The sequence below is a fragment of the Sander lucioperca genome, chromosome 22, assembly GCF_008315115.2.
Source record: "Sander lucioperca isolate FBNREF2018 chromosome 22, SLUC_FBN_1.2, whole genome shotgun sequence".
Classification (NCBI taxonomy): Eukaryota; Metazoa; Chordata; class Actinopteri; order Perciformes; family Percidae; genus Sander; species Sander lucioperca.
The window spans coordinates 8,008,763-8,024,365 of NC_050194.1; the positions used below are offsets into that span (position 1 = coordinate 8,008,763).

Genomic DNA, 15,603 nt, shown 5'->3' on the forward strand with positions numbered 1-15,603 from the left:
AGGGAGGGAGTTTTCCAGAGGCACGAGCCACCTGCTGACAACCGCCATTCTTTCCCGCCCCCCCCCCCCCAAAAAAAAAAAAAAACCCACACCTCACACGCCACCACACACACATCCTCTCTCGCCTAAACCCAAACAACTGCTCAGCATTAAGGTGTGGATCTGTCATTAGTTAGCTTGGCCTGGCTGGGTGAGACCATTGTTATTGTTAAAGCGAGGGCTGTTTGCACAAGCCGTATCTTTGGAGGGAAATGGTACTCCTCTGCGGCTTTTTTCCGACTCAGACCGAGTGGATTGGGTTTCCTCTCGCTTCTCCGACCTCTCGTACAATGCGGGTACAATCCGCTAATGCGCATATTTTCATCAGCAACAACTCGGGTTGCTGGGAAATGCGTCCAGGGGCATGAAGTGATCGGGTCTGCTTTCTGCACAATTTAGTCTGAAGAGGTAACTTTTGGATGGCATAATCATGACTTTCAGCCCAGGGGTTTTGCTTAGCTAATCATTTGGAAAGCAAAAAGAAAAGCAAGGAAGCTGAAATGTCGAGACAGAAGCAGAGACACGGAGGCAAGAGTGTTGCAGCAGGAGTTGGGTCAGTGATGGATGGCAGACTGAGCAATTCTCCCCGGGAGTTGCCTGGGTCTTTTCTAAGTGCTGTTTAAACAGCACGAGGAACAGAATGACGTTCAGTCAACAGACACCCGCTGCCCAGACGCTCAGATCAGAGCGGAACAGACACACACACAAGCTCACGGCGGCGGTTAATCACTCCAGATCTTCTAAGAATGGCACGTCACACCTATCTGTAAGCTACAGGCACCAAGACATGAGATGCTTCCTTCAGATCAGATTCTTCCAGAGCTCTGAGCCTCTCCTGTTCCCCCTGCTGGCAGCACACAACTTCCACAGACATTTAATGGTCATCCATTTAATAAGGCACAATTTATACCATTATAAGATCCTTAAGAACTGATGGTCTATCCAGTGATGATAGAAATATATCAATGCAAGAGCTGATAGTTCTGTAAATCAACGTACAACAACCGGTACATCTGCATCAATCTCGTCCATGCTTGTCGCCATTTTAATGTCATAATTGTTCATGGATGGATCCATTTTTTCTGGCTCTGAGACAAAGCATTGATGTGATTGGTTGTTCCAATGAGCTCAACACCAGACCCATTTAAATTGAAGAAAAAAAGATGTTGGTGCAGATTCACAGGTCTGGAAGTGGGCTACCACAGAGAGCACAGGGTCGGGTACCTGCGGGTAACTCACAAAAAAAAGTTGCGTAACGGGTCGCGTCCAGTTTTAACTTCGATAATTGTGGGTAACGGGGTCAGTTTTGGGACGAAGCTTTGCAGGTCCAAAACTGGACTGTGCAGTAGAGCTGACCCCTCTCAGTCGACTAATCGGCCATTTTGGTTGACTAAGATTTATTCAGTCGATTAGTCATTTTTTTATGCCTTTTCATGCTGAATGATTTATTTCCAAGAAACTTTTGAGCACATTTCTGATAAAGGGGTATTCAGTTTTACAGGTGGTAAATGGACTGCGTTTATATTGCGCTTTTCTAGTCTTAACGGCCACTCAAAGCACACAGATCTGTCGATCAAATCAACTTATTAGTCGATTAGTCGACTAAATCATATGAGCGTTAGTCGATTAAGAATTTCTTTAGTCGAGGATAGGTCTACTCTGTGCTACAACAGTTAAGGATGCAGTTGTTCCATGGCCGGGTTGGCTCAGTTGGTAGAGCGGGCGCACATATACATGGAGGTTTATGCCTCGATGCAGTGGTCCAGGGTTCGTGTCCGACTTGTGACGATTTCCTGCATGTCTTCTCCCTCTCTCTCCCCTTTCTCACCTAGCTGTCCTGTCCATTAAAAGGCGGAAAAGCCCCAAAAAATTATCTTAAAAAAAAAAAAATAAATAAGGATGCAGTTGTTCCACAGCAAATGGAGCGAAATCGTTAAATACTCCAATGAAAATACTCCACCCTCATGTTTAGTTTGCGTCCTTGGATGGATTCCAAAGGCAACCTAAAACAATATGGCTAAATGTATGAAAACATCCATAGAAATGTATCAAACGACTACCGCAGCTAATTCTCTGCTGTTCATCCACATGTCCAGTATGATTTAAACTATTTTCACTTCACCAATAACTACCTCCTGCTGAGCTTTGGAGCAAGTAGTATGCAGTAACACGACAGTGCTGTATCTTAGTATTTGTCCTTAGTTATACCAGAAGGGTTTCCTGTTCTTCCAGTTCTGCAGACATTGCGTGAACGTAGCGTATATGCTCTTTCTTACAGAAAACAACAGGACTAGAGGGAAATGTCTTCAGACAGATGCTTCCAACTCTCCCAAAGATAATTCAATTGGGTTATGGTCAATATAGCAGGGTCATACAAGTCATTTTAAATGAATATACTAATGTTTAACTTGGCAAATGTTGCCTATTTAAAATAGAATGCGTTTCAGAAACCTGGACACACATCTGTCACTCCCTATAGCTGTGAAGCTCAGAAATACAAAGCAGGCCCGATGGGACTCCCAAAGAAAAGCAGACAGGGTTTAGCGGTTGACTCCCACTGTTTGCTCAGATTTTTGACGCTGTAGCTCCAAGTCAAGATGAGAAGTTTCCCAAGAACTCGCCCTGCCTGCCCTGCCTGCCCTGCCTGCCTGCCGGCTGCACCCACCCGCCTCTGGTCATCCCCTGAAACACCACCGAATGGACTTCACCTTCATCCTTCAGCAGCTTTGAAACCGCAGACAGATCTCTCACAAACTGTTGGAAACTTGAAATTGTTTTGAAGCAGAAAGACAATTGGTGAAAAGTTCCAGATGTGGTATTGCATATTCACTTTAGATAGTTGAGCATACTGAATTTATTATCCAACAGTTGTCATATGAATCATTTTTGGAGTCTAACTTGCCTGTGTGACACGTGGAGGAGGAGTAGGAGGAGTGTCTTCAACCATATGCTGATTTCAGATTTTTTTTTTTTTTTTTTTTTTTACAGTTTTGACAAGATATGTGGGAGTGGAGGTCATTTATGCTGTCACTATATATGTGTGTGTGTGTGTGTGTGTGTGTGTGTGTGTGTGTGTGTGTGTGTGTGTGTGTCTGTGTGTGTTTTAGGTGTGCAGATCTGCCAGGTAGCAGCTGCTCTTCACTGCCGGTGTACAAGGAAAGGGTTCGTTCCAAGCTGTTGTCACTCCCAACTAGTTAACATACTGACGGTTGGTCATTGGCCCTCACCGCCAGATACCGACGCACAAGGCACCCTTTACAACCATATTGGATGCACTGGGCAAAGCAACAGAATAGAGTAGAATAGAATAGTCTTTATTGTCATTGTACATGTACAACAAAATTGAATGCAGTCCTTTACACTTAGTATCAAGGGTGACAATGGTAGAGAGTAGTATTTAAGATTAAAGCTCAGCGTAAGGTTGGCGTGGTGCATGGGTCAAACAACGCAGGACTTTCAGCCAGGAGACTGGGGTTTGTGTCCTATCTTTTACCACCCCCCCACCCCCCCACGATCTATTCCTAACCATAACAAAGTGCTTTCACCCTGTGCGTTGAATAATGACGTTAAGGGATCCTGACCAAGCACGTCGAAAAATTATGCAAAAAGACCAATCGACTTGGAAAATCACGCCAAAGTTGTACCCAGCGCATTGATATGTGACGCCAAGGGATACTGACACAGAGCGTTAAAAAGTGATAACCTCAACCCTAACCTTCCGATTGGTAGGCAACCGCTCTACCACCTGAGTCACAGACGGCCAAAGGCCATGATGCCAAAGGTGTACCCAGAGAGTTAAAAAGTGACACCAGGGGATCCTGATCACGCATGTTGAAAAATGGCACCAAAAGGGGTACCCAGCAAATTAAAAAGGGACGCCAAGGGGTCCTGACCAAGTGTGTTGAAAAATAATGCCAAAGGGGTACCCAGCATGTTGAAAAGTGACGCCAATTGGTCCTGATCAAGTGTCAGTATTTGACAAGTCGGGAGTGAGAACGTGTTGTTCTTTCACGTACTGTAGTTGTCCGTCTAACTAATGATCTCGCCAACATTCTCTTCTTCCTCTCCTCCTTCCATTTACACTTCTGATGTTCCCCCGGCCTGTCCCTCCGTCTTCTTTGCACACCTCTATTAACCGTATTTGCTCTGTCAATAGCGACACCACGTTTTCCACCCCTCTGCTCTGTGAGTCAATGCGTTCACGCCTCTGTAGCTCTACAAGCAAACAGGCTTTGCGTATTGGTGGCCTTGTGTAACGGCACGCCGCTCACACGCGACCGCAGCGTCGTCCCACGAGCTATTAACGCCGAGCCAGAACAGCTCCCTTCTATTTGTGTTCAAAGAGAGTATCTTAAATAAGCATGTCTCATGTAAATAAACCGACCCGGGGAACGAAGGAGCCGCTGATGTTAGGCTGTAGTGTTTTGGAACCACAAGCCTAATTGGTCAGGGAGAGAAAGAATTACCGAGTGATTCAGAGTTTGAGCAGTAAAAGGCAAACAAGCAACATAACAGGGGAAAACAGGGAGGAAGAAAAAAGGGTTGTATCTGTTGGGGGGGGGGGGGGCTGTGACAGAGTGACTGAGCAAGCAGAGCAGTGGAATTAGCTCTACCTGACATCTGTGAGCTATTAAAGGCAACTTCAGGTAGCACATGTTGTCCACATTAGGCTGAACTGAGATTTACATTTCCACATCTCCACAAAGCATAATAAACAACCACAGAGAGGGCGTGTGCAGGCAGGTTACCATCAGTGACCACTGCAGAACACTTCATATTACTATCTGATTGGAGAGTCACACTGTTTGGCTGAAGAGAGGACAAAGGGAGTGTGTGTGTGTTTGTGTGTGTTCAGTGAAGGGGAAAATATACACATATCATAGCAGACAGTACATTTACTCAAGTACTGAGCTTAAGTACAATTTTGAGGTACTGTTTTCTGTAATTTTCTGCTTATACTCCAAATATATGTTGGCCTTTATTCTACAAGATAGTTGAAGACATGAAAGGGATGAGAAAGAGGAGGGATGACATGCAAAAGGGCAACGGGTCAGACTCGAAACCGGGATTGAGCCTTAGTATATGGGGCGCACGCTCAACCAGGTGAGCTACCAGGGTGCCATGGAAATATTGCCGTTTTGACTCCACTACCAGTGTTTTACCTCAGTTTGTGGAAGACTTAGGTGCATGTATTTGGCGGTCGGTTAAAGGGTGATTCCTCAAGAAAATCTTACGTTTTTCAAAAATAAAAAGCAAGTTTACATAATTTTGGACCATTATTATTATGTAAAAGCTAGAGCAGATGAATAAAAAAACATGCAAAAAGCTTAAAGCTATAGTGTGTAGTTTCTGTCGCACCCATGAGGAATTCTAAGTAATGACAACAAAACTGTAGGCCTGTCCACATGATACAAGCCTTCCGTGATCGTGCACGCGCCTCCACGCATTTGCCAGTAGCCAAGGAGGACACGGAGGATTAAAAAAAACATGGACTCTTCAGAAGAGCTAATTATCTTCACTAGAGCTTCTGCGCGGGAAAGTCACCGGACGACACAATCTTCTGAACATAGCCATACTGAGAAATACAGAGAGAGTTGTGTGGATCTGATAGTCTTAATTAGCTTTGTAGCAACTCATTTGGCAATGGCTTGAATGTGACGGACGTTCATTAATATCAAAAAGTTACGCACTAAAGTTTTAAAGACAAAATCGGCTAAAGAAGTCCACTGGGGACAATCATTAGATCTGAGAGAAGTATTTTAGATACATTCATTTGTCTTAGGTGCTGATCAAAATGGCTTAGGTGCTGCGCCTAAGCCTTCAAATGGTAGGGAAAACCCTGACTACACGTATTTAACAATTAAAGTTAGGCCTACTAGTTACATTGCAGGCAGGAGTTTCTATTTAAAACACAACATATGATGTATTGTTGCATATGAAACTACAAACAGTATGTAAAGCAGTTAGAAACAGCTCTACCATGACCAGCAGCAGCATTATAATACTTCTTACAAATTTATGCATTAGTAATATTAATGCAATATTGTAATATGTTGTATTATAACTCTGAAAGGGCCTAATCTGATGCATTGCGAGTACTTTTATTTGGGATATTTTGCCCATAATACTTCTGTACTTTTCTTTTAGATTTTGAAAGCAGGACTTTTACTTAAAGGTGCTATAGGTAGGATTGTGAAGATCCAGGACTTAGCCAAACATTTTGAACATCGACAACTTCTGAGTCCCTCCCCCCTTTCTGCTAAAGCCCAAAACGGTCTCCTAAGCCCCTCCCCCCACAAGGGAGAATGAATGCGTGTGCATGAGCAGTGATTGACACGAAGTTAGATACCCCCCCTGGCCCTGATTGGTGCATCTGAACAGGGAGCTGTGGATTTTTGCAAATCGCGCTACCGGCTGTAGGTGGTGCCAGAGGAGCCAGATTTTTTTTTGTTGATTTTTAAAATTAGGGCACCTGGGTAGCTCACCTGGTAGAGCGCGCGCCCATATACAGAGGTGTACTCCTCGACGCAGTGGCCGCGGGTTCGACTCCAACCCGCCCTTTGCTGCATGTCATTCCCCCTCTCTCTCACCCCTTTCATGTCTTCAGCTGTCCTATGAATAAAGTTTTTTCGCCACGTTTTTGAACCTTTTTTCAACATTCTCTTATCATTTTTTTTTTTCAAATACTATAAAATTCAACAAAACACCCAAATTCAATAAAAGTAGTGAACGGATCATTTATTTTACATGTGAAGAGCGTTGAATGGAACCATTCACCTTATTGTTTTGAACCATTTGGTTAAAGTAAAACCCAAATTTCTGATATAGAAACGTATTGAAAATGGCTCACATTTGACCCGAAGACAACAGGAGGGTTAAGGTAAAGTTACTTGTTTTTAAGGCATTACATCGATTGGCCCCTTTATATATCGCTGATCTACTTACCCTTTCATCACTCCTCCAGGACCCTTAGACCCAGTCGATCTAACTGGATCGGTCAGTAAATGTTGTTCTTAAGAAGCATTCCAGTAGCCTGACAAGCCAGACCCACATCAAGATGTTGGGTCTGGGAACTCACCATTGACGGAGCTCAATCCGAGGGGCGGGATAAACGGTTGTCTTTCAAATTCATATCAGGTCCTCCCCCACTGCCGAGATCTTTAAGTCTCGTCTTAAAACACATTTTTATTCTTTGGCATTTGACTCAGTTTAGGGGCATTTGTACTAAAGTGTGTTGTTTGTATCATGTTCATTGTGTCCATGTTTTTATTGTATTCCTTTGTTTTTATAATATAACTTTGTACAGCCCTTTGTTCGCTTGGGTTGGTTTTAAACGTGCTTTATGAAGAAATGGACTTGACTACAAGTCTTTTACTAAGCAGCTAAAACAATGGCTGGTCAATGCATATACACTACCAGGTAAAAAGTTTGGGGTCACTTAGAGATTTCCATTCCACTCCATTACAGACAAAATACCAGCTGATCTGAGTGGGCTTTAATACAATATCTACATTGCCCATTATCAGCAACCATTCATCCAATGTTCCAAAGGCCCATTCTGTTTACTAATCTGATATCATTTTAAAAGGCTAACTGAGAAAACATTGGAGAACCCTTTTGCAATTATGTAAGCACATAATGGAATCTGAAAACTGCTGCCCTGGTTAAAAAAAACAATGCAACAGATCTCAGCTGGTATTCTGTCTGTAATGGAGTGGAATGGACATTTCTAAGTGACCCCAAACTTTAGGCCGGTAGTGTACATGTCAGCACCATAACTATGTATTCTGTTAGTTTGATATGCCAACATATATGTATTTTACTTATTGTTTCCTCTTAGTTCACCATTGTTTTTAATGCTCTCAACAGCCGTGTCTTGTCTAATCTTTGTACTCTATGCTCGGTTGTTTTATTTTTTTATTACTTTGTTGTATTGCTAATCTTTTTGCCTCTGTGTTGCATCTGGTTTTGTGCAAAGTTCTGCCCTGCTTCTTTTGTCTTGTTTTTGTTGTTTCATTGTATTTTAAAGATATATATATATATTTTTTTTAACATCGTGGGCAGGGGACTACAAATGAAAAATATCCTTTTTGGCTATATAATTCTGGCATTTTTTACCCATGTATAATCATGCTTTTTCTTTTTTATTAATTTGCACTGTCCCCTTCCTAAAATGAACTGAATTGAAATCTGTATAGTTTCGAAATGGAAATAAAGTCATAACACTGTGTAACACAACTCTTAAAATGTTCTCAACTTTATGAGGAACATTTGGTTAAAAAAATTAAAAAAAATAAGCTAAGGCCAGTGTGGAATTTGTCCAGTCAGCAAATTGAACAGAATTCTCCATTCACCGAATCATTGCTCTGTTGTTGGAAATGAGATGAGCGATACAAAATCAGGAGCTGATGTTTGACAGCAACTGTTGCACTGCAGCTCCATCCCTCCCTCCTCTTCCTCTCTCCTCCTACTCCTCCTCCCAGCTAGGGAAGGCTACCTACTGGGTTCCTATAGACTGCTGTCTCCCCCTATTGACCACATGCTGTAACTGTAGGTATGGACCCAGTGTGCAGAAAGACACTAAGAAACACAAGAAAATGTTTTTAAAAGTTAATGATAGAAAGTGTGTAGAGCAGTTAAGGGTGCTAAATGTCATACATTCAAAAGTGTAACTGATAATCTTTCTTGTGGACTGATCTCATTACTTGCCACGTTCTTTTGCAATTGCATTATTCTCTTTTAGTCACTTTCTTCACAATAAAAATCACTTTTAGCACAGAAATAAATAGATTCCATATGTCTGATTAAATGTTTTATCCCCATACAGCCTTGTAAATACATCTATAGGAAAATCCAGCAACCAGAATTAAACTGCACATATACTGGTTGGCTCGTGGGCAGTCTGTGTATGTTTGAGAGAAAGTTTCTGTGTGTGTGTGTGTGTGTGTGTGTGTGTGTGTGTGTGTGTGTGTGTTGGTTATGAGAGGGGAAAAAAATGGGATCAAGTTCCTTCACTCTGGCGTCACATGCTGTCGCCCAATCAGGTTCGGGCTTTCCTGTGCGCCATGGTAACGCTCTTATAAAGCCCGCATGCGAGACGTTTGCAGTTCAAAGCACTCGCGCGTTCTGGGGATTGTACTTGGAGACCGGAGACCGGAGACCGGAGAGGAGCACTTTACCGTTTCATCCTGCAGAGTTGAAAGCAAACTCGAACCCAGCTGGCTTGTTTTCGCCCTTTCAAGTGCGCGAGCCGCTTGCAGAACACTCATCTCATCCTAGGAGTCTGTCAGAAACTCGTGCGTAAAAGACACTCGCGCGCCATATCGGTTTTTACTCACCGGAGCAAAAAAAAAAAAAGAAAGAAAAAGAGAATCCGTTTTTCTGTGCACTTCTCTCATTTTGAAAGACTTTGTTCAAACTCATCCTGGCAACGTAAAGTCAATTTAGAGACTTTTCCTCTCGCCAGAAAGCGGAAACAACTCTCCCGTTTCACTCGTAATTTGGCACCAAACAGTTTTTCGTATGAATCTCCTCGACCCTTACCTGAAGATGACGGAGGAACAAGACAAGTGTCTGTCCGACGCCCCGAGCCCGAGCATGTCCGAAGACTCCGCGGGCTCCCCGTGCCCGTCCGTGTCGGGCTCGGACACCGAGAACACCCGGCCGTCGGAGAACGGGCTGCTCGGCGTGGACGGAGAGTTCAAGAAGGACGAGGATGATAAGTTCCCCGCATGCATCCGCGACGCTGTGTCCCAGGTGCTCAAGGGCTACGACTGGACCCTCGTGCCTATGCCCGTGCGCGTTAACGGATCTTCTAAGAACAAGCCTCACGTGAAGAGACCGATGAATGCCTTCATGGTGTGGGCTCAGGCGGCGCGGAGGAAGCTGGCGGATCAGTACCCACACCTGCACAACGCGGAGCTCAGCAAAACTCTGGGGAAACTCTGGAGGTAAGTTTGACTGCTCTGCTTTTCATCTTTTACGCAGCGATTTAGGACGTAATGAGGATTATATTTTTTATTTTTATTTGACCTCTTTCTGTTTTGCACATTCACACTTTATCTTATCTGCAAACAATCAGCTGGTTTTAATCATTTGCATAGTTTTTTTGTCTTGGGAAAAAAGAACACACTGAAAATAGCGCGCCGGTAATAATAACTTTGGTTAATTTGATTATCCTTTTTACGCGCAGACTTCTCAACGAAGGGGAGAAGCGGCCATTCGTGGAGGAGGCTGAGCGGCTCCGGGTGCAGCACAAGAAGGATCACCCGGACTACAAATACCAGCCCCGGCGGAGGAAGTCGGTGAAGAACGGGCAGAGCGAGTCAGAGGACGGCAGCGAGCAGACGCACATTTCCCCCAATGCCATCTTCAAAGCTCTGCAGCAGGCGGACTCCCCAGCTTCCAGCATGGGAGAGGTGCACTCTCCGGGTGAGCACTCAGGTGAGCAGAGAGAAAAGTGCTTTTCAGCCCCCCCAGTAGTTCAACATTCACCTCAGTGCATGTTCGAATGCCTCATTTTTTTAATGAGACTCATTTAAAAAAATAAATAATAATAATCTTAAAAAGTCAAATAATTCATTCCCCAGCACCATTGGTTTGTTTAAAAAGAACTAAACTTGAGTGAAGGAGTTAAAGAAAATGCAAAAAAAATCTAATCTGTGTCAATTTTCTTCACTTGCAGGCTCCCAGGGGCCCCCCACTCCCCCCACCACCCCAAAGACAGACATCAGCTCAGGCAAAATGGACCTGAAGCGTGAAGGCGGCCTCCGCTCTCTGCCCGATGGCCCCGGCGGGCGCCAGCTCAACATCGACTTCCGCGACGTGGACATCGGCGAGCTGAGCAGCGACGTCATCTCCCACATCGAGACCTTTGACGTCAACGAGTTCGACCAGTACCTGCCGCCTAACGGGCACCCCGGCGTCGCTGGCAACCCTGCGCCGGTCACCTACACCGGCAGCTACAGCATCAGTGGCGGCGCGCCAGTCAGCCCCCAGGCAGGAGCGGCCGCAGGGTGGTTGGCTAAAAGCCAGAACCAGCAGCAGCAGCAGCACACTCTGACCCCGCTGGGGGGCGCAGGCTCAGAGGCAACTCAGGCCCAGCACCGGACCCAGATCAAGACGGAGCAGCTGAGCCCGAGCCACTACACCGAGCAGCAGCAGGGCTCGCCGCAGCACGCCGCCTACAGCCCCTTCAGCCTGCAGCACTACAGCCCCCCCCAGCCCTCCTCCTACCCGGCCATCTCCAGGGCGCAGCAGTACGACTACTCCGACCACCAGGGGGGCGCCGCAGCGTCCTACTACAGCCACGCGGGGGCGGGGCAGGGCTCGGGGCTCTACTCGACTTTCAGCTACATGAGCAGCGGCAGCCAGAGGCCCATGTACACGCCCATCGCCGACAACACGGGGGTGCCCTCCATTCCTCAGAGCAGCCCGCAGCACTGGGAGCAGGCGCCGGTTTACACCCAGCTCACCAGACCCTGAGCCGGCCCCCCCCCTCCACCCCTCCCCTCCCCCCTCCCGGTCCCCCGGCACACTCAGAGACAACAGACATGTACAGCCACACAGATCTGACAAAACACACTCCGAAACACTTTACTTTACCGGGAGAGTTTTCCTCCTCCAAGGCCTCCCTGAATCAGACACTTGAATACGAAGAAGAGGAGAGCTGGACTTGTGATTGGCTCACGTCGTGCCTTGCTATTGTACCTTGATAGAAACTATATATATATATATAAATATATATATATTTTTAGAGAGATGAAGAGACTTAGGAAAAATCCTCTGTGAGGACGTATCGATTGTTGATATTTCTGTAGGTACTGTGTATGTTTCTTTTCAGTTTATTTTCTTCATACGCTGGCAGTTTTGTAACCCATAGGGGCAATGGGTAATTATTTGTACCTGTAGATATCAAAACAAAAAGCTCTATATTTTAAACAGTTCAGCAACTCAACCACTCATGGTAGTGCAGTAAACGATTTTCTCTGTTTGATTTCATACGCTGAATCTCTCTGTTGGTTTTTTTGTTGTTGTTGCTCACTCTTTTTCGGTGCCATTCAGCAAGTATGGTTTGTATTTAAGCTGTTTAGCTGTTGATTTGTGTTCTCGGGTTACGCGTCAGGATCATTGGAGAAGCGACTAGGCAATACAGAGGTAGAGAGAGAGAGAGAGAGAGAGAGAGAGAGGGTTGGTTTCACAACGCTGTGCTGTCTCGACGGGGGGGGGGGGGGGGGACTGCAGCCCTTTCCACCATCCGTGCCTTGGATTTTTTTTTACACATTCTCAAACTTTTTGTATGTGCGTGTGTTGAGTGTGTGTGTGTGTGTGTGTGTGTGTGTGTGTGTGTGTGTGCGTGCATGCGCCCAATGGCCACAGCTGAGATTACACTTACCGTCTAACAGCGTGTGTTTGACAGCTACAGGAAGTCACCTTTGACCCCCCCCATGCAGTCTCCCACCATGCTGGTGTCCAAAACCCTTCCCTATGGTCAAACCCAGCTTAAAACTTTATTTATTTATTAGCTTTAATTTTATTTCAAAGTAATTATTTTGCATACTATTCTTATAACTAATGAATTGGCCTCTTTGCAATGTAAGCGGCATATAATTTCCCCTTTTTTTTTGGGGAGGGGATTTTCAACCCAGGAGGTACTTAGATAAAATGGTACACGCTGTAATCGCCTTTGTTGTTTTTTAGTTTATTTATCTTATCTAAATGTCTATTTTAAGTATGTATTTGCCTTTTTTTGAGGGTCTGCGGGGAGGGGGGGGGGGGGGGGGGGTATCTAACAAATTGTGTACGAATTGTTTGTCATTTGTGAATTTCCTTTAAAGTTGGACTTTAAACTATGGCTGAAAGAACTGGAAAAATGTTATCTCAGTTACAAGGTTGGTTTTTTTAATACTTTTTCTGTTGGGCTTCTCTTTTTTTTTCCATCTCACCAGAGTCCATCCTTTGTGCTCGACAAGCTCCATTTCCTTTTCTGTCAATATCAAAGAACTGATGTTCCCAATACTCTTTTTTTTTTTTTTTCTTTCCTCTTTCTTCTTCTGTGATCTTGCCATGTATTTGTACGGTCTTTAAAGAATCTTTTGTATATGTATTTGCAATAAAAAGGAAAATGCTATTAAAAACAAAAGAAAGTTTCTCATTTGTCCCTTGGGATAAAACTCTCGGGAAACATCACCGAGCTGAGTAACACGTTCGACTTCCAACAGATCATACTTGTGTTTTCCACATGCCAGAGTCAGAGAAAGGGTTAATAGAAGAGTGCCAAGAAACTGGACTAGTGTTTGTTTTCCCAGAAGCCTTGTTTTTTCCCCCCATGCTTTTTATTTTCTACCTCCCTCTCTCCCCATCAGCTGGTAGCAGCAAGGGGGGGGGGGGCCTCTGGGGGATCCAGAGGGAGGAGGAGGAAGGGGGGGAGTTGATATAACAAGTGCTGTAAAAGTACTAAACATAAATCGGAATTGATTTCAACAGAAGAAAAACTTGAGGGGAGAAAGAAAGTGGGTTCTGAGATAAAATCCTAATGGGGGGGAGGAAGACATTCATACAAACTGTAACACAGACTTTTGGCTCAAACTTTGCACTCCATACGTTTCAAATGCATGTCATAACTGTGAAAACTCAACTCGGGATACTGTCATGTTTCAGCTTCAGACGGGCTGGTGAAAACCCATAATAGTTACTCAGACTGCACAGAGGTTAAGCTCAGGATACCCTGTTTGTATTAGTTTCTAAAAAGTTACTATGGAATATAAACATAGCACGGGTGGATATAGATGCAATCACATTAACAGTCTTTTTTTTTCAGATAATTATTATTTTTGGGGGTATTTTGGGCCATTGAATTAACAGGCTAGCTGAAGACAGGAAAGGGGCAATGAGGGGATTTTTCCAAATCCTCCTAGGGACATGTTTTTTGTCAACATTGCCCACAGACTTTAGAATAAGATCTGTTGGGGATGGGGAATTGTTTTGTGTCATTTCATTCAGCAGGCGTTTTCCTGTTGAGCTGTATGCCTAACGGCCCTTATCAGGATGGATGTTCCAACTCGATTCAACTTGAAATGCTGTTGTATGTTTCATTGACAACTGTCCCTATTAAAAACATTCAAATAAAATAAGTAGAAATGTATTCAGCCATCACCGGTGGTCAGGGAAGCCGTCCGACTGAAGGAGGAGTCTTTCCGGGATATGTTATCCCAGAGGACTCCGGAGGCAGTGGCATGGTACCGAAGGGCCCGAAGGGCTGCAGCCTCTGCCGTGAAAGAGGCAAAGCAGCGGGTGTGGGAAAAGTTCAGAGAAGACATGGAGAAGGACTTTCGGTCGGCACCAAGGTGCTTCTGGAAAACCGTTCGCCACCTCAGGAGGGGGAAGCGGGGAACCATCCAAGCTGTGTACAGTAAGGATGGGACGCTGTTGACCTCAACTGAGGAGGTAATAGGGCGGTGGAAGGAGCACTTTGAGGAACTCCTAAATCCGACTAATACGCCCTCTATGGTAGAGGCAGAGCTGGAGGATGATGGGGGATTGTCGTCAATTTCCCTGGTGGAAGTTGCTGAGGTAGTTAAACAACTCCACAGTGGCAAAGCCCCAGGGATTGATGAGATCCGTCCAGAAATGCTTAAAGCTCTGGGTATGGAGGGGTTGTCTTGGTTGACACGCCTCTTCAACACTGCGTGGAAGTCTGGGAGGGTGCCTAAGGAGTGGCAGACCGGGGTGGTGGTTCCCCTTTTCAAAAAGGGGGACCAGAGGGTGTGTGCCAATTATAGGGGTATCACACTTCTCAGCCTCCCTGGTAAAGTCTTCTCCAAGGTGCTGGAAAGGAGGGTTCGGTCGATAGTCGAACCTCAGGTTGAAGAGGAACAATGCGGATTCCGTCCTGGTCGTGGAACAACGGACCAGATCTTTACTCTCGCAAGGATCCTGGAGGGAGCCTGGGAGTATGCCCAACCGGTCTACATGTGCTTTGTGGATCTGGAGAAGGCCTATGACCGGGTCCCCCGGGAGATACTGTGGGAGGTGCTGCGGGAGTATGGGGTGAGGGGGTCCCTTCTCAGGGCCATCCAATCTCTGTACAACCAAAGCAAGAGCTGTGTCCGGGTTCTCGGCAGTAAGTCGGACTCGTTTCAGGTGAGAGTTGGCCTCCGCCAGGGCTGCGCTTTGTCACCAATCCTGTTTGTAGTATTTATGGACAGGATATCGAGGCGTAGTCGGGGTGGAGAGGGGTTGCAGTTCGGTGGGCTGGGGATCTCATCGCTGCTTTTTGCAGATGATGTGGTCCTGATGGCATCATCGGCCTGTGACCTTCAGCACTCACTGGATCGGTTCGCAGCCGAGTGTGAAGCGGCTGGGATGAGGATCAGCACCTCTAAATCGGAGGCCATGGTTCTCAGCAGGAAACCGATGGAGTGCCTTCTCCAGGTAGGGAATGAGTCTTTACCCCAAGTGAAGGAGTTCAAGTACCTTGGAGTCTTGTTCGCGAGTGAGGGAACAATGGAGCGGGAGATTGGTCGGAGAATCGGCGCAGCGGGTGCGGTATTACATTCAATTTAT

At 45.4% G+C, this 15,603-nt stretch overlaps 1 protein-coding gene and 1 long non-coding RNA gene across 2 annotated transcripts in view; one reads left to right on the plus strand and one right to left on the minus strand.

The window, feature by feature from the left end:
• The window catches only part of LOC118494267, a 188,985-nt gene that overhangs the window by 56,854 nt on the left and 116,528 nt on the right, over positions 1-15,603 (minus strand). The window lies entirely within an intron of this gene.
• On the plus strand, positions 9,139-13,175 carry LOC116046878 (transcription factor Sox-9-A-like). The gene is made up of 3 exons (XM_031295348.2): positions 9,139-9,989; positions 10,232-10,482; positions 10,724-13,175. Exons 1-3 carry the CDS (start codon positions 9,562-9,564, stop codon positions 11,521-11,523), a joined length of 1,479 nt encoding a protein of 492 aa, XP_031151208.1. The 5' UTR covers positions 9,139-9,561; the 3' UTR covers positions 11,524-13,175.

Coding starts and splice junctions, on each gene's coding strand:
- LOC116046878 (XM_031295348.2), top strand. CDS start 9,562: ATGAATCTCCTCGACCCTTACCTGAAGATGACGGAGGAACAAGACAAG. Junction 9,990..10,231: donor ACTCTGGGGAAACTCTGGAG/GTAAGTTTGACT, acceptor TTTTACGCGCAG/ACTTCTCAACGAAGGGGAGA. Junction 10,483..10,723: donor CTCTCCGGGTGAGCACTCAG/GTGAGCAGAGAG, acceptor CTTCACTTGCAG/GCTCCCAGGGGCCCCCCACT.